General features: G+C 37.4%; 1 protein-coding gene across 4 annotated transcripts in view; it reads left to right on the forward strand.

Moving 5' to 3' along the window:
- The window catches only part of KNTC1 (kinetochore associated 1), a 31,062-nt gene that overhangs the window by 1,234 nt on the left and 12,599 nt on the right, over positions 1-17,229 (forward strand). For 2 of the 4 annotated variants that reach the window (XM_083873773.1, XM_083873774.1), the window contains exons 4-41: positions 155-270; positions 522-594; positions 1,107-1,184; positions 1,307-1,341; positions 1,573-1,683; positions 2,558-2,651; positions 2,980-3,032; positions 3,325-3,437; positions 3,812-3,866; positions 4,526-4,624; positions 5,009-5,052; positions 5,159-5,224; positions 5,315-5,390; positions 5,560-5,685; positions 5,779-5,868; positions 6,421-6,486; positions 6,704-6,765; positions 7,159-7,270; positions 7,839-7,982; positions 8,203-8,259; positions 8,342-8,443; positions 8,618-8,734; positions 9,205-9,348; positions 9,611-9,709; positions 10,136-10,239; positions 10,357-10,462; positions 10,790-10,924; positions 11,349-11,468; positions 11,774-11,843; positions 11,919-11,989; positions 12,365-12,657; positions 12,848-13,020; positions 13,203-13,300; positions 14,084-14,222; positions 14,672-14,728; positions 15,279-15,442; positions 15,926-16,033; positions 16,686-16,814. In XM_083873773.1, coding sequence (XP_083729899.1) covers positions 155-270; positions 522-594; positions 1,107-1,184; positions 1,307-1,341; positions 1,573-1,683; positions 2,558-2,651; positions 2,980-3,032; positions 3,325-3,437; positions 3,812-3,866; positions 4,526-4,624; positions 5,009-5,052; positions 5,159-5,224; positions 5,315-5,390; positions 5,560-5,685; positions 5,779-5,868; positions 6,421-6,486; positions 6,704-6,765; positions 7,159-7,270; positions 7,839-7,982; positions 8,203-8,259; positions 8,342-8,443; positions 8,618-8,734; positions 9,205-9,348; positions 9,611-9,709; positions 10,136-10,239; positions 10,357-10,462; positions 10,790-10,924; positions 11,349-11,468; positions 11,774-11,843; positions 11,919-11,989; positions 12,365-12,657; positions 12,848-13,020; positions 13,203-13,300; positions 14,084-14,222; positions 14,672-14,728; positions 15,279-15,442; positions 15,926-16,033; positions 16,686-16,814 — 3,899 coding nt within the window. Of the gene's footprint in view, positions 1-154; positions 271-521; positions 595-1,106; positions 1,185-1,306; positions 1,342-1,572; positions 1,684-2,557; positions 2,652-2,859; positions 2,900-2,979; positions 3,033-3,324; positions 3,438-3,811; positions 3,867-4,525; positions 4,625-5,008; positions 5,053-5,158; positions 5,225-5,314; positions 5,391-5,559; positions 5,686-5,778; positions 5,869-6,420; positions 6,487-6,703; positions 6,766-7,158; positions 7,271-7,838; positions 7,983-8,202; positions 8,260-8,341; positions 8,444-8,617; positions 8,735-9,204; positions 9,349-9,610; positions 9,710-10,135; positions 10,240-10,356; positions 10,463-10,789; positions 10,925-11,348; positions 11,469-11,773; positions 11,844-11,918; positions 11,990-12,364; positions 12,658-12,847; positions 13,021-13,202; positions 13,301-14,083; positions 14,223-14,671; positions 14,729-15,278; positions 15,443-15,925; positions 16,034-16,685; positions 16,815-17,229 lie in introns of those variants that run through there. The other 2 variants (XM_083873775.1, XM_083873776.1) reach the window with 2 other exon arrangements.

Genomic DNA, 17,229 nt, shown 5'->3' on the forward strand with positions numbered 1-17,229 from the left:
GGATACCAAAACCATTCCCTCTTCCTATATTTCATTTCACCAGAATAACTTGTTTTGAAGAAATCTGGGACACTGTATTGTCCAATTCTTGTGTTAATATTTATCCATAAAATCCAAATCTTAGTATCTGACATTTTGCCATGAAACTTTCCAGACACTAACGTGGATGTTGTGGGGATGTGTCAAGACAAACAATTCCTTGTGGTTGGTGAGAGAAGTGGCAGTTTACATCTTATCCACATCCCATCCAAACAAACCTTGCTGACAAAGGTACAGTAACTTCTCTCCTTAATTTTGCTGAGAACATTTTGTTACTAGACTTTCTTGAGGGTTTTTTTTAATCATTCTTCCAAATGCTAAAACATAAAGATCCTTGCCTTTTGAGCACATATTCTAACCAATGGCATTAATAAACAAGAATCTTCATGAAAAAAAAAAGTTTTAAGTTTGAACTGATGGTCAATATTTCAATTTTTTTAGTGAAATACAGAAAAATAGTCTTTATGCTGTTTCTATTTTAGATTTTGGTTGAAGAATCTACAAGTGAAAAGACCTATTTAAATCTCTTTTTCGTTAAAGATAATGCAGATGCAGGTAAGAACTGGATGAATTTTTTTCCTCCTTCTTTGAGTTTTTGTGATTTTGTTCCCCTTTAATTGCTCTCAGGGAAAGAGACTACAAAATAAGTGATACAGAAAAGCATAAAGAATAGTTAATTTTATGTGCACAATGCAAAGTTAGATAAGATTCTTTATTTCATTAATAATTTCACAAATGCCATAAGAAACAAATGTCCAGAACTCAATACCTTTCTTTTGAGACTGTGCTAAATGCATGAAAATGGTTAAAAAGGATTAATTCCTTCTCTCTTCTTCTATCAGACTTCAGTATTTCTGTTCCATAATCTCCCAGCCCTGTTCTGTCATGATAGAATATATTATTCTTCTCCTAGTTGGAAATGACAAAATTTTTGTTTAGAATAGTCTAATCTATTGGTCAGATGATTTTTTGGGGTCAGTTATTTCACTCTCCTGTTTATAAGCAAATCTTCTCCTTGCTTGCTCTTGAATATTTCAGTTTGAAATATTTCTGTTGGGTTTTTTTAGGTGTTTATCACATGTTCATTCTCACAAGCAGTGGATGCTTCTGCATTATGTGTGTCCCACTTGGTAAAACACAGGAAGGTAGGAAAAGCTACAGACCTTTGGGATTTCATTGGAACTGTATTTAAAAACTTCCTTTGTGCCTTTTTAAATTTTTGAGAAAGTTTATTTAACATTGATTTTATTTTTTTTTTAATATTTAGCAATTGAGAAGATGGATGTGACTACAGCAAAGCAAGTAAGAAACACCTGAAAAACTGGTGAAATTGCTGAAAGTGCAGAGTTTGTAACCAAACTTTGCTCTGTACATTCCATTGACTATTTACCAGTCCATTATTCCACCTCTTAGCTGGGATTGTTACTTTTTCTGCCCATTTAGAAATGAGCAGAGATTTTATCCACTGGTTCTACAAACAACTCTTTTTCTTCCCCATTTTTTGACATCCCCTTTCCTCTCCCACCCCACAAGTTACAAGGACAGATAAAGACAACTTTCATTGCCACGGGGGAGCATCACAGCCTGGGCTGTCAGGATTTTGTGATCAGCAACTCAGAGGACAAAATCCATTTGATAATCGGGGTAAGCACGAAGAACATGATCATAACAGGTGATTTTATGTCATCAGTAATGGCATTGCTGGATCTGCATCAAAATTTGTCTCCAGCTGCTTGAAAAAAAAGCTCATCAGCTTTTTGCACTGTTTTGCCTTTCATTCCCTTCACTGTAAATTTAAAGGTTTTCACTTGTGCAGCCTGTCCATAGTTTTTTTCTCGTAAGGAAATAACTGCTGTCATTTCCAAAATTACTTTGTTGTGATGGATGAGGGGAAAATCTTTTCACTCTGAGTTTCTGAGCTGAGTAAATCACCAGTTCCTGGTCTGTACAGGCTGGGTTGTTTATAGATACTATCCTTGAGCTCACAGACAAAACCAGAGTTGGCAAGAATTTTGCAATCAGGGTCTCATTCAACAAGGCTAAAATAGCAAGGTCTAATTCAACAAAGCTTTTAAACCTGAAATAATTGCAGGAACTAATAAAGAAATTAAAATGTAGACACGCTTTGAAATGTAATTTGGGGCTGCAAACGAGTTCTCTGAGTTTATTTTCTGAAGCCTGTTGAATTCAATGGAATTTTCCTTAGTGGGCCCAGTGTAATTTCATTCAGCTTTTATGTTCTATGAGAATGGAAAGTGGATATTTTGAAGTACTGTTTTTCAAAGAGCCCAAAAACTGCTGAGTGTAACAATCACTGTAACAAGGGCCAGTCTTGAAAGGAGAAGGGAAAAAAAGGTTAAATTAAAAATAAATCAATGTGTTCTTCTGAACACCAGTAGAGGAATAAAGTTAAATTTAGTTTTGCAGCTTTCCAAGTTAAAGATCAATTGTAGAAGCAGACATGTCAGTGGTCAAATATCTCCTGTCTAAGCCCATTTTACTTTGCCTCTCCTCACAGGGTAAAGGTGATTATGTGCTCTCCAAATGGAAGGTGGACCCCAGCAATGCCCTGGTGTCTGCCCAAAGCTTTGCTGATTCAAGTCTGATCCAAGGTAAAGAAGGTTTTATCTTTTATAGATTTCATTTTTAATTGCAGAATGTACTAATTTTTGGTTATTTTGTTGTTTTTAATTAATTCACATGTACCAAACAGAACAGTTTTGTAAAGGTACAGCCAAAATGTGGGCTGCAAAATTGCAGTTTAACTTAGTTACATAAATCACAATTCTCTTTAAGCTGAACTTTGCACAGTCCTAGGAAGTTCCATGTGGTTAAACCACGAGCTTTTCAACACTCGGTTGTGTGTTTGAATATTTTTTTTCTTCTGATACATATCTCAAGAAAAACAATGAATTTATCTGAGTATTAATATATTTTCAGGTGCTGCAAAACTTCAAGTCCTTGACAATCAGCTGTTTGTTTTGGATACAGAGGTATGGGTAATGATTTGGTTTAATTTTCACTTTACCATGTTGTTGAACCAGCTTATAAACATTTTTTAAGGTTTAAAGTGACATTTCTGTAAAATGAAGGTGCTTATATTTACCTATATCAAGAGCATCTTGATCTTCCTGTGTTGGTTTTTTTTTTTTTTTTACATTCTACTCCTAGTCATCATTTAAGCCACAAAATGTATTTTTTTTGCTCAAAAACTGCCTTCTGTGAGGAAAATATGAAATTATGTCTGATTTTTTTTTTTGTTTTGTTTTGTTTTGTTTAATCTAGAACATCTTGAGCACGTGGGATATTTATTCTCTCACTCTAATTTGGGATTGGCCTTTGATACATATTGAGGAATTTCTTCTCACTACTGAGTCAGATTCCTCTCAAGCCACGTGGTAAGTGAAGTGTTGCAGCACCAATCCTGAGGAGTGGAAAGTTGTCTGGTGCTGTGATTTCCATGAAATATCTCATTATTTTGGCCCAGGTGCAAAACAGCATTGTTAGTCCTCGTTAGAAATTTCTTTCTTTAAAAGGAATTCTGTTTGATTAAGATTAAACAGAATGTGTGAGAAAGTGTAGCTATTGTTTTAAAGTGTGAGAAAGTGCTAGAAACTATCCAGCTATATATTAAAATATAAAGGGATTTTAAAATGTATTTGTTGTCATGGAATACAAAATTTTCTAAAACACAAAAGAAAAAATATTTCAGTTTTAACCTAAGATTCAAACAGCAAATTTTGCTTTCTTTTATCCCTTTCTCATTCATTAGGCAAGGCCTTGCCAATGTGAAACTGATTGTCATGACAATGCCAGGTGACAAACAGGTACAATCTCCTTATTTCTGTTCTGTTCCTTAATTATTATGAAATTGCTCATAGGAAAAAAAGGGGGAGAGGGTTGGAGTGGCAAAATTTGGGGCACAGAGAATTCTGAGGAGCTTCAAGTCCAAACTGAGGCCATCTACTTATCAGGGTCTAGCAAGTGAGGGCTGTTGGAATTCTTGTGGTGGCGACCAGGCCAAGCTGTCCCTGGTTTGGGTTTTTATGGATGATTTGGGTTTCATTTGTTTGGTTTTTTGAGGTAGGCAGACAAGAAAGAGCAGCAAAATTCATTATTATCTTACACCCCTTCACAGATTTCTTTAGAACGAATGTCTCTGCTGCCTTCAGCATCTACCCCCAGGTACAGTCAGTGCGGTCAAGTGAAATAAAACACCAGGATGAACATTATACAATTTTAAACATTAGATTAAACCTGTTGAATTATACATAATAGGCCTAGAGAAAGAGAGAGAGACAACATCTGAAGCTTCATTAAACTTCCTCAAGCTGGAGATCTGCATTCCATTAAAAGCCCTACAAATACTGCCCTAATTCCATAAGAACTCAGAAATGATTCTGCAAATTTCACTCTCTCACCAGTAAAAGAGAAAAAGTCATTCTGACTTCTTTGTTTGTTTTCTCCCCTTCTTTTTATTTAATAGATGAGAAGCCTGATGGTTTTTGCATTGCCCACTATGCAGCAGCTCTATTCTCTGGAAGTGTCTCTTGTTTCTTCCCTTGTTCAAAGTGGGATTTGCACAGTAGGTTTTGATAATTTTTTTTTTTGTTTGTTCTTTGAAGAAATATAGTTGTCTTAATATATGTAAATATTAAAGAGGGCACTATATTATTCTTGTTAGGTTAGAAGCAATTTCTGCTAGAAACTGTGCAGGAATCATACAAAGAAAGATTAAGTGATGTCCCCAAAGGATAGAGAAAAATATCCTATTATGAAGCAAACTGAACAATTTAAATTTAGTCTGAGGTCTCTTGCACTATTTAATAGCACTGCCAGTTGTTCCTGCTGCTGATACAGCTAAAAACTGAGGGAAGTTTTTGAAGTTCTCTTAGCATAGAAAAATGCTCTGGATTTATTTGGAATTTCTTTCATTTCACCTGATGGTTTCTGTCATTGCACACTACAGGATACAATACACTTCTTGGAAGGAATTCATGAAAAGCATCAGATGTAAGATAACATTTTGTTTGTAACTAGCTCATTATTATATAAAAATGGCAGATTACTTCCACATAAAGTTGATTAATTCACATAATTCCCTCTCACTCATCCTCAGGCCCTCTGAAGACCCAGTTTCTATAGTTGTGATGAGAAGTTTAACTGAAGCCTTGCCAGAAAATAGGTACTGCTTTCTGTGAAAAACCATTGTATTACATATTGTTTTAATATCTGGTCTTACATTGAAGGGGCTTTATTTTATTTTATCCCCCAGACTAAGTCGTTTACTGCACAAACACAAATTCACTGAAGCAGAGAATTTTGCTATTCAGTTTGGGCTGGATGTTGAGGTGAGTTGTTCATTCATGATAAACACATTTGAGATTAAGGAGTATAACTGAAATTACTTATGAGTAAGGTTCTTGCCCTATAATCCAATAGAAAGTATTACAAATATTACCAAGGCAGTGGAATGTTATCTTATAAAACAACTCACCATAATTGTATCTTTTTTCACAGCTTGTATACAAAGTAAAAGCAAACACTATTTTAGAGAAATTGGCTTCAGCTTCTCTTGAGAGTTATGGCCAGGAAGCTTTGCTGGATCTTGGCAATGAAGCCAAAGAAAATTTGCAAAAAATTCAGGTTTGTTTTTATTTCTACCGTCCTTCCCTACTAAAGCAATTCAAATTATGAAGGATCATGGAATTAATTTCAGTTGTTTCCTTGTGCACACAGGACAGCCAGTTTGTTGTGAATTACTGCATAAATGCTCCTTGGCCACTGTATGAAACCACTCGAGAAATGCTGAATTATGCTAAAGTCAGAGTAAGGGGTTTATTTGTTTCTATTTCTTCTGTTCTTCAACTTCTATTCCACCTTTCTGTACAACTTGAGAGGGACACAAACCAGTTTTAGTCATTCCAAAAGGCAAAAGTAAAGGCATTATGAGTCCTATGTTACCAAACATGAAGAAGCAGCAAGTCTTGTTCCAACCTCATTCTTGGTATTGCTCAAGGGCAAAAAAGAGCTCACAGTTTTATTTTTGCATCAGAAAGCAGGGTTTAGTTTTGAGTAGCAGTTTTTTTAAGCACCTTTAAAATATTAATTTTCAAACTAAAGCTCAAAGTAGGTCACCTTTTTTTGTTTTCTTTATTTTAGTCTTATCAAACAGAACCAGAGAGATACACATTATCTGTCTGATCCCCCAACCATGCAGGAATCCAACCAGATTAGACTGGGTCGGGTTAGATCCAATCTAACATTGTAAAATCTCAATCTACAGAAGTCCTGACTTTTTGCTCACGTCTTTGCTGCACTCACAGTCCTGTCTGGCATGTTCTGAGTTGTCAGCCAAACCCTTTCATGTCCTTTTTTCAGATCTTGAAGAAAGATAATAGAACCAATGCTCCACCATCTGATGGGGCTCCTGTGTCCATAGCTGAGGTGAGGACAGATTTCTTGGATCTGCAGTATCAAATTAACAATTATAATGTAGAGTTTTACAAACTGTTAATTCAAATTATAGCTCTAAACTACTGCTGAATTTTTTAAAAATCTAAAAAATTTTAGAGTATGAAAGAGAACCACAGAATCAGTGCTCTGATCATGTAATGCAACAGTGTTAATCCAAATATTAACCTTAAATCTCATCTGCATTCAGGTATTGAGAGCTCAGGCAAGGCTTACAACATTCTATGAAGCTTTTGGACTGGAGAAATTCAGGTTTGTTTGTGTTTAAGATTTAAAGGAAGTTTAATTGTGATTAAGCCTATACCGCTGAAATTAAGATTATTTTAGTTTTTTAATGTGGATTCATTAAACTTCAAACTCTTCCTTCTCCGCCTGAAATTTCCCATCCTGTGCTGTGGAGAAGGGACTGTGCAGAGAGGTTGAGTCATCCTGTGTGTTGAAAACACAAATTATCTGTTGCACCAACACTTAAAAAGATTTTTTTTGTTCTACAGTATAGGAGGGATTGTGATTTTCTACAAACACAAAGTACAACTCCTGTTGTCTCTTACAACATCCAGCACTGGCAGAAAAGCTTTGAAATTCTCCCCCAATTCCTTTGATAATGATGTTTAACAAAGCTTCTCTCTCCTCTCTCACTTTCAGTGGCATTGCTTGGACAGAATTCCTGAATAATGAGGACATGTTCAAGATTATTGTTTTTCAGCTGGAGGAAGGAAATTTGGCTTGTGCACAGTACCTCTGGCTTAGGCATCAGGTGAGCTGGCACAGACACCTCTGAGATTTATGGAGGGGGTTAAATCTCTTCAGTTTTCCAGCCTAATTTCACTGAGGCTGTTACAAAACAGCTCCTCAGAGAAGCAAAGGTCCATGGCAGAATCTCATCAATTACCACAATAATTACCTGTTCACCTGGATGCTCAGGAGGCTGAACTTCTTATTGATTTAGGAATAAACTGGTATTTCTGATGTCAGAATTCATATTTCTAAGTCATGGCAATTTGATTTATTCTGCAGTGCTTGTAATCTTCCATTCACTTTCTTGCAAGCACAGCTCTCAGAATTTTTAAGTGGATATTTGCTGTCTACTTAAAATCCTTTAAAAAGTTATCACACAGACTCCTTACCCTGAATGGCATGTTCAAGATAGTGTGTGTATGCTGTTATTTTATTTTTCGTGCAGGAGCTTTTTTCAAAAAATCAAAGAGATTTTCTTTTTGTATTTGTGAAATTCACTGGCTCTTCCTATTAGTGAAACAGCTGTACAGAGTATCAGATGAACATGTACTCCATGGATCTGTAATTGTTCTGGTTTCATATTTTAGGCTGATTTTGAAAGCAGCTTTGATGAGAAAATGCTGAAGGATTTGCTCAATGCCATCCATTTCACTGCTCCTTTGAAGGAACTTTGTGTGTGGCTTAAAAATTTTGTGATCCCCTTCTCAAGAAGAGTTGTGCCAGATGGACAGGTGAGAATGACTTGAGAACTGTAAATTGTAGTTTTCTCAGGATAAGATGATTTTACTGTCCAGACTTCTGAATGTCAGGAACGTGTTCCTCTGTCTTTGAAATGGATTCTTTTCCCTAGTGTTTATATTAGAAATTATTTCTTTTTGAAAGAAGTTTCTAATGGCAGGTTTTGCTTTGAATAGATAACATAACTCTACTTATGGCTGTATTTTTTTCCAGAAAATATTAGCAAAATGGCTGGAACAAGCTGCTCGAAACCTTGAATTAACCGACAAGGTAAATCACACTGCAGAAACTTGGCATCTCTTGTATTTCTAGATGGATGATACAGTTTGCTAATATCAATTATTTTGGACAGGCAAACTGGCCTGAAAATGGACTCCAAGTGGCAGAGGTTTTTTTTACAAGCCAAAACCAAGGTGAACTGGGAGTGACAGCTTTTGGCAAGTGGACTCCTCTGGTAAGAAATGTAACAAATACAAGAATTAACTACTAAGAGACTTCAAATAAATGCTGTGTGCTAGAGCTGGAGTAGATCATAATTTTTCTTGTGTTTAAAGATTTTAAAAAAATATTATGACAGCCTCTTAATGGTCTTGTGTCCTAACATTTCACTTCTCAACACTTGTTTCAGAGGTGGGGTGACTGTGAAGAGATAGAGAGGTTAAAGAAGCTGGTAAATGATTTACAAGAATTGAGAAATCTGTACAGAAAATACAACTGCAGGCTGGCGTTCTGTGACTTTGAAAAGGTAACTCTGCAGACACTTGAAAAAGTGCTTTTCAGTTTCTTCTGAAAAAGAGAAGAATCTCATAGCATGTAATTTAAAGTCAGACAAAAGAAGAATCCTGGTAGATGTTGGTTAAATTTCCATTCATAAGCTGCTAAGACTATTTGATAAATTGTGTTACAAATTTTCCTTCAACTCAGATTATAAATATAACATAAGACACTGTGAGAAGCTGTGGCACAAACTCCATGGTTTGCCGGTTATTACAGATCATCTACTGTGGAACAAGGATTGGCAACAACAGAGAAATTGAAAGTACAACTGAACAAGAAAAGCTTGTAAATGAAAGGGTTTATTTGAGCTGAAGAGAGATTCTTGCTCTGCAAATCTTTCAGTTGATTTCAGATGTTGGATTATGTATCAGAGGTGTAAATGGCCTTGCACTGACATGTCTGATGTTCTAACATGGCCTTTTCCCACTTGCTGCCCAGGAAAATGCAACCACTATTGTGTTCCGCATGCTTGATAAAATTTTGGCACCAGAGCTTGTCCCATCAATTTTGGAGAAGTTTATAAAACCCTACCTGTGTGAACACAACCTGCAAAAAGATGAGCTGCTTCTACAGTATGTCAAGGTATCCTTATTTTCTTCCTTTTGAAGAAAGCTATTTCAACATCAGGAAGCAGAAACTGAGTCTGAAGAACATTTGAATTTACAACTGAATTTTAGGCCCAGCTTTTGGATTAATCCTATTGCTGTCAATAAACTTAGTTACTATTTCCAGTTATGAAACAATCCTTTAATGCCCAGAAAGCTTTACATTTTTGTTCATATTATATGATACTCCTATCTTTTCTGGTTTCAAATGTTCTAATCACCTTTTTCAAAACACACAGGATTTGCTGGAGCGTTGTAGGACACGATCTATTTCAGTGTTTGAGACTGCCTGGGAGGCCAAGGCTGTGGCTGTCATTGGCTGCATCTCTGACACAGATGTGAGTATGTTTTATAAAAGGCATCAAGTGATTCCAACACACCAGTTCAGAGCCAAACAGGATTTTTACATAATCCTCTGAGGATGTTTTTGATGAGTGCTATGAGGAGAAAATAGTGTGTTGTCTCCATTTTCTATTTTAGTCATCTCCCCTGTGATATTTTTTGAGGATATAATTGTAGTTGTGATGTCATCACATGGAAAACTCACCAATTTTTTAATATATATTGGACCACAGTGTCATAAATGACTGTAAACATTTTCTATTTGAACTTGACACATCATAAGATGACAATAAATGCCATTTATGCAAGTGCAGATTGGGCAAGGAAAAAAATACTTGCCTAAAGGGATCAGCCACACGTGAACAATACTTCAAGGGACTACTTTGAAACTTCTTAAAATGAGTTTTTTGTCCCTTTTGCAGCTGAAATTTGATGCAGTCCTGCAGATAATGCACGGAGCTGTGGTGCCATGGAGTGCAGCAGTGGAGCAGCTGGTCAAACAGCACCTGGAAATGAACCATGTCAAGTAAGCAGCATCCACAAGCTACCCTTGGCTGGGGAAATACTGTGTGTGTGATGTGGTGATTAAATCCCATAGCTGGGGAGTAGCAAAGGAATTAATGACGGTTGAATTTGTCCCCAGAGTGAAGTTACTGCAGGAAAGTTACAGGCTGATGGAGATGAAGAAGCTTTTGAGAGCCTATGGGATAAGAGATACCAATCTTTTAAAGGACAAGCAGATGATAATGGTAAGTTACCAAGACTTTAGATTTCTCCAAAGGTCACAGTGAACATCTCCTCTTCATTAGAAGAAGACATGAATATTTCAGGAGAAGTTCCTCAATATCCTGAGGAACCAGACAAATTTTCAGTGTTCCCAGGCTAATTCAGTCCCCTGTTCAGCCCTGTTTTCTCCCAGTTTCACTTCAGTCACCCTTTCTCTAGATAAAAGTTTGAAGCTTCCAGGTCACTTGATTGATACACACCAATTCCATTGGTAAAGTAGTGTGTACAAACGAATTCCTGTTATCCTGCACATCAACAAACTAAAGTCCATTTCTGTTTTCTTCTTACAGAGGCTTGTGAGATACATTCTCAAACAAGATACCCCTACTTGCTTGGAGGATGCCTTGAAAATTGTGGAAGCTTATCTGCTGCCCACTGGGGAAGTCTATTTCCTGAGGATGATGGATCTGATTGACAAAGAGAGGGTAGGGAAATAATCCATGGCAAATGATCCTGGAATTTACAGGCACTGACACCTCTTTAGAAAACAGGGGCAAGTTGTATTGCTGAAATCTCCTTATAAGCAGTTTTGCAGATGTATTTTTAATTCAAATTATTAATTTGACACGTAACTGCCCATGTTTAGCATTGAAAATGAGTTCTTTGCCAGAGTTTTATCCTTCTTTGTGGCAGAACAGGGTGAAAGTTCTGACCTGCAATATACCAGATGAGTTTGGGATTGCAGTCTCTACACATTTTCATGTATTGTTTTTGCTTACCCTCATGGCTGTTGTGCAGCCATTGCATCACAACAAGAATGTACACATAACTCAGCTTTTCCAAAAACAAATGCCCTTTCCTTTTTATTGTTTCTGTTCTAATTTTGTTTGCTTCTTTTTCTCCCTTCAGGGAGAGGAATCTCTGGCCTTGTTAAAATCTCTGCCTCTTGCTAAGGCCGAGGAAGTTGCAGAGAGATTGACTCTGTGGGGAAGACTGGTGTTACAGAACAAAGCAGATGATCCTGAAGAGGTACCAAGGCTTTTCACATCACAAAGTGCACACAAGTTATTCTGAAAAGGGAGAGCTGTGGATGTTTCCTGTGAGAGCTAACAGACTGTGGAGTAAACACATATTAGACCTATAAAATATTTACTGGTTCTATAAAAGATGAATGTGTGAAATAACTTTCTGTTCCTTTGCATTTCAACTGCTTGTACCGTAGACTTGGTAACTTGCTTCAGAAGTTTGTGCATTGTACTTTGAGTCTTTAAGAGTACTTTAAGGTCTGTTCTGGCAACATTTTAACAAAAAAAACCCCTCTTCCTTTCCTGCAGCAAAAACCACAAACCCTCATGACTAAGACACTGGTGGAAGTCCTTAAATTCCAGTTCAGCATTCAAAAAGGTAAAGCTACAACTTGAACATCTTGCATCTTCCTTGTGTAAATGGAACCAAAATGTAATTGTTTTTCTCCTCCAACAGACAATCCCGTGAAGAAATATGAGTGTCAAGAAAATCTGAAGATGTTTGAAACACTTGCTACCCTGCAGGTGGGTATTTTTATTGTTTTAAATCCCTTTGGGTTTGCTGTAGTTACTCCAATTGTTCTTATCACATGGATCATATTAAAAATTAATTGTATTTACAATGTGCATGCAAAGGTTGTTTTTCTTATTGATTTCAAATTGATTCTAAGGCTAATCTAGGAATTTAATCTTGTCTGGAGAAGTTCCCAATTAGAACTCAGTTGTCTATTTAAACCAAAAATCAGATACTCTCACTAAAACCTTAATTGCTAATACTTTAAAGAGTTCATGATAGAGTGCTGTAAGAATTTATTCAGGTCTCAGGACAGTAGGTTAAAAAAAGAAAGCACAATTTAAAGGAAGTTACATGGATACAAATATATAATTTTTTTGTTGCAGGAGTATTTTGATATCTTTCTCTCAGAGGAAGAATACAGAAACCCTTCACTGATATCTGCACTTCTTGAGAATCACATCAGCTCTTATGAGCGTGTCAGATCTGCATCCAAGTCTAGAAATGTGCAACCAGTGAATTGTAATTCAGAAGGTGGCAAGGCCAAAACCCCTCCCACTGAATCCAGGTTGTACAGACTGGCTTTGCTCCTGCAAGTCTCAGAGCATCAACTGGGAGAAAAACTGGCCTTGAGAGCCCTGGATGATGGAAAAGTGGAAGTGGCTGTCAAGATATGCAGGTAAAACTGCAGAGCTTTTAAAGATCATCACTTCTAATGGGCTTCTCTGAACTATTTCTCCCACTTTTTTGAATGATGTAGAGCAAAGGAAAGGGTGTTTTGTTTTAGTTAAATAATTAGGACAGAATTAAGTAAAAGCACTAAGAATGACTGGGTTTTTTATTTTTAACATCCTTTTCTTTCTTAATAGGGAGTTCTATGAAAACAGCTGGAGTGAAAACACAGGGAAGCTGCTGTTTGCAGTGTGTCAGAGGCTTTGCCACATGCTGGGAGCTGATGTTCCAATGATCACTCCCCATGGCATGGATCTTCCAGCAGTGATCCATGAGCTGGCTGGCCAAGCAGCCACACTCTGCAGTCCAGGTAATTCCTGTTCCCATTTGTGTTCATGTCAGGATCCCAGCTTTCCAACCAGTGCTCAATAAACCTCAAAACCAAGTGAATTTCTAGATGTGCATCTATAAAAACAGGTGCTGCAATATTGTTTCCTTTTAACTGCACAGATGAACTTCCATTCCTGCTAATGATCTCAATATTTTTTACAGATTTAGTGTTGGATTGTCTGGAACTGTGTAAATATACTTCACTTGCCAAGGAAATTCATGGACAGTGCCAAATGGACAGCTATGAATTTACAGCAGAGGTATTTTCTGTGCTGTTCACTGTATGTATTCTTTTCCCTCTCATTTCTCCAGCACTCTTTAATCAAAAAGCCAACAACAAAAAAATCCACAAATAAAAATTTCCTAGAATTTGTGTGTTCTTCAGCTTAAAGAATAAACTGATTTGAGTCCTAAAAGCAGGGCAGCTGTGGGACAAGCACAAGGAGCATTCTCCACTTCCATTTCAGTATAATAAATCCTGCTGAAAATAGTGATTTTATCAAACAGCTTCTGCCAGGACTGGGATGGCAGAGAGGCAGGGAGGGTTTGGTTTTTAAATGAATGTATTATGTGAAAGCTTTCCCAAGAGATCTGTAAAACTTTAAGATGATCAAGATCTTGAATAGCAGCTTTGTTTTCTGTTTAGGTCAAGCACTGCTTTAGGCTACTTGAAATGAATGGGCTCTTCCAGCTGGAGTGGAGCAGAGCAGAGTGGCTGGGCTTGTTTATCCACAAAATGTTATTTTTTCTAGAAAATGGTCCATTTGCAAAAATGTTTGCTTATAATATTTGGCCGAGAATGTTTATGAAAGCCTCCATTAAATTGAATAAGAATACATTTTACAGCTAAACAACTGCAACATAAAAAACAAATGTGGCCACTCTAGGTAGGAAATGGATTTGTTGCCACTGGCCATTTAACAGAATTACTACTTTCAAGTAGAACACCATGTTCTATTCCTGTATTCCAAAACAGAAACCTGTTAGAGGACTCATTAACTCTACCTTTTACTGTGTGTACTTTTGACAATGTTCCTACTTAGACATCTCCTGGAGGAGATAAAGATCCTTATGAAGAGTGGGCTTGTGATGACTTCTTTAAAGAAGATGGGATAGTCCTTGATCCTCAGACATCTCTTCCAGTTGCATATGAACTCATTTCTGCTCTTCTGCCTATTTGTGGTAAGTTCGCTCTCCTCGACACTGAGACAATATGAAACCTGTGTTTCTTTTTGATTTTTATCTAAAAATATAAATAATTCAGCCTGTGTGTGGAAATTATCACCTCAGAAATCTCAGTCAGACAAACTCACAGTAGAAATACCCATCAGGGGGGTACAGGATGGAAAGATGACTTTGGGTTTGGTTCTTATTTTCACACACAAAGAGTTTAATGTTGACTGTCTCATCCAAGGCATTTACATACAAAGTAGTTACAGAAAACTGTTGGATTCCTTTGTGAGTCTGAGAGATATTCCCTCCTAGAAAATAAATTCTGAGCAGGCACAGTTAAAAATAGCAGCAAATGGCTCTTGGGGTTCACGTGTCTCTGTTTTATGTCCCGTCCTGGGGTATTTTTAGGGTTCTCCCAGAGTTGCTGGTGTTGCTGATGAGCATTTTCTGCCTTTCAGAGGACAAGCTGTACCCCCTGGACTCTCAAAGCCTGGCACACAGAGCGCTCATGGAAGGTACCACACTCTGCTTGGGTGGGAAAGGACCTTAAAAATCACCCAGCTCCAGGGGCACCAGGGCAGATCCACCACAGTGAAAGTCTGAACAGGCCACTGGAAAACACGAGGTTTAAATTCACCCTGCACAAGCATGGCTGACTCATAGGGGGCTTTCACAGGTGCCTAAATGTTCCACTTAAAGCCATGTTTTAGGAGGTGGTTTGTTTCAGCACAGAAGTCACCAGTTTGAGTGGTAATTCCCATTATTCCACCGTGAGATTTTTTGAGCATCTCAAAATCCTCAGGACAGAACTCCTACCACTCTGAGTGAAGATCATCAAAGCCTGTCCAAGAAGACAACTTCTGGTCAAAAACTTTTGCATTTTGAACTAAAATAAGAATCTGTATTAAATTAAAAGCCTTGAGAATTTTAGGTTTCAAAGGGAACTAAGGCAAATCCTGAGTCATAACTATAACAAAGAAAAAGATAAACTGCTCTGATATTTGAACTCCAAGAACAAAATGCTTCATAATTAATTTCTGTGATTGTTTTTGAAATATTTCACAGGACACAACTTCCTGCTGCCTGTTGGATGTCCCTTCTCTGCAGCAGTGCAGAACCTGCTGGAGTGCAGCCAGTTCCAGCTGGCCCTGCAGCTCACGGTCTGTGCCTTCGGCTCCTGCCTCCAGCACGGCATTTCAAACACCAGGGATCTGGCCCTGAGTGAAAAGGTGACTTTTAGCAAGTCTAGAGCAATTCTCTAAGGATTTGGAAGGCAGGGAAAATGCTCTCACCATGACCTTTTATTAGCACCACTTGATCAGATGTTAAATCAGTTTGTAAAAGGAGCTGGTGGTTTCTTCCCTGTTTTTCATGGTCCTCTCTCTTTGCAAAGTGTATTCTGAACTGAGCTTTTACTCCTGGCCTTCCTGCAGAGACTAGAATGAGTTTTAATGATGCTTTACTCTGTTCTTTCATGTTGTTTTACTATTGTTTAGTATGGGAAAACTCACAAGTAGAATATTCAGGAAACATTCCTCAATTCAAAAGCGCTTGGAAAACAGAAATCCTTTTCCTATCTAGAAGAAATCTTTGTAAGGCCTTAACTAAATCTGAAAATAAAATTATTATATCACCTTCTACTATGTTGTAAATGACAGGAAGTTGAGGATTCAGAATTTATTTTTAATTAAGTGCTGTTTTCTTCATAACAGCCACATGACAGTGATCTGCTCCTTACTGAAACCAGAAGCTTCCTCTTAGCTATGAAAGACAAGAGCAGTTCAGTCATCAGGACCTCTGTGCTGAACTTACTACACAAGGTAAGAATCTCCTGGAGAAGGTGAGGGAGCCACTTTCTTCTCCACCTGGAATTGTTTCAGTTGGAAAAAAGATCATAGAGGCCAACCCTTAAACTACAGCATGTCCTGAGAACCACATCTCCACATCTTTAAACCCCTTTGGCAGTGGTGTCTCAACCACCTCCCTGAACAGCCTTTTCCAAAGAGTCTTTGAGCCCCTCGTGGGCTCTTTGTTCTTGCTCAATTTGCTCTGCTTGGAAGGTTCTGGACAGTGGGAGCCTCACCTTTAGGGGGTTCTTTAGGGTCCCAAATGAGAGTCATGGCCTTTAGGATTTGTAAATATTCTCCATCTCATTTGAAATCCTGGATTTGTTTTAGATCGGTAGTTTTCCTGGGGGAGAGTTTTTTAAAAAGCTCTGAGAAAAACCTGCAATTTACCATCTTCTAAGGCAGCTTAGACTAAGGGAAGTCACTTTCAGACTGGCTTCTGGATATTCAGATTTTAAATTTTAAATCCTGAAATGCCTTTGTATTATTTTTCCTCCCTAACTTAAATTCCCAATACATGTCTAAATTATGGAGTATTTTTCCTGCATTGCACTTGATACAAAGATACCTATTGAAGAAATTAAATAAATTCCTAAAGTTTATATTTTTTTTCCCCAAACCACAGGTGTTCAACTCTCGTGTCATTGATCAGAGCCTGGCCCTGGGCTATTGCACCATTTTGCCCAAGGAAGAGATGTTCAATAAGCTGTGGGAGATCATAAACAATTCCTGGCAGAATTACAGAAAAGTTTTGGTGAGTTCCCAAGGCCTTGAATTTCTTTGGCAAACAGAGAATGTTAAAGATCCTTCATTCAGGGCCCTGGGAGAGGAGCTGCCTCTGTACCACAGCGGGAAGTTGCTGTCAGTATTAATGTGATTTTCACTCTCATAATGACTTATTCCAAAGCTTGAAATGATTTATTTCAGGTCCCATCATAATTTAGATCTGTGTTATATTTTGGATGAGTTGTTCTCTGCCAATAGTTCTCATGAATGGAATGAGTGAATTCATCTATTAAAATATAAAGGGAGATGGAAGAATAATGTAAATCCTGAGAAAAATGCCTAAAAAGTACCTTTTATATTGCTTTCTACAATGTTAGGAAAATATTTTAGAGAAAATAAATTTTAAAGCAGCTTTGAACTGGTCAAGAGGTGAGGTAGTCCTG

Source organism: Zosterops lateralis, assembly GCF_965231275.1.
Source record: "Zosterops lateralis genome assembly, chromosome: 17".
Taxonomy (NCBI): Eukaryota; Metazoa; Chordata; class Aves; order Passeriformes; family Zosteropidae; genus Zosterops; species Zosterops lateralis.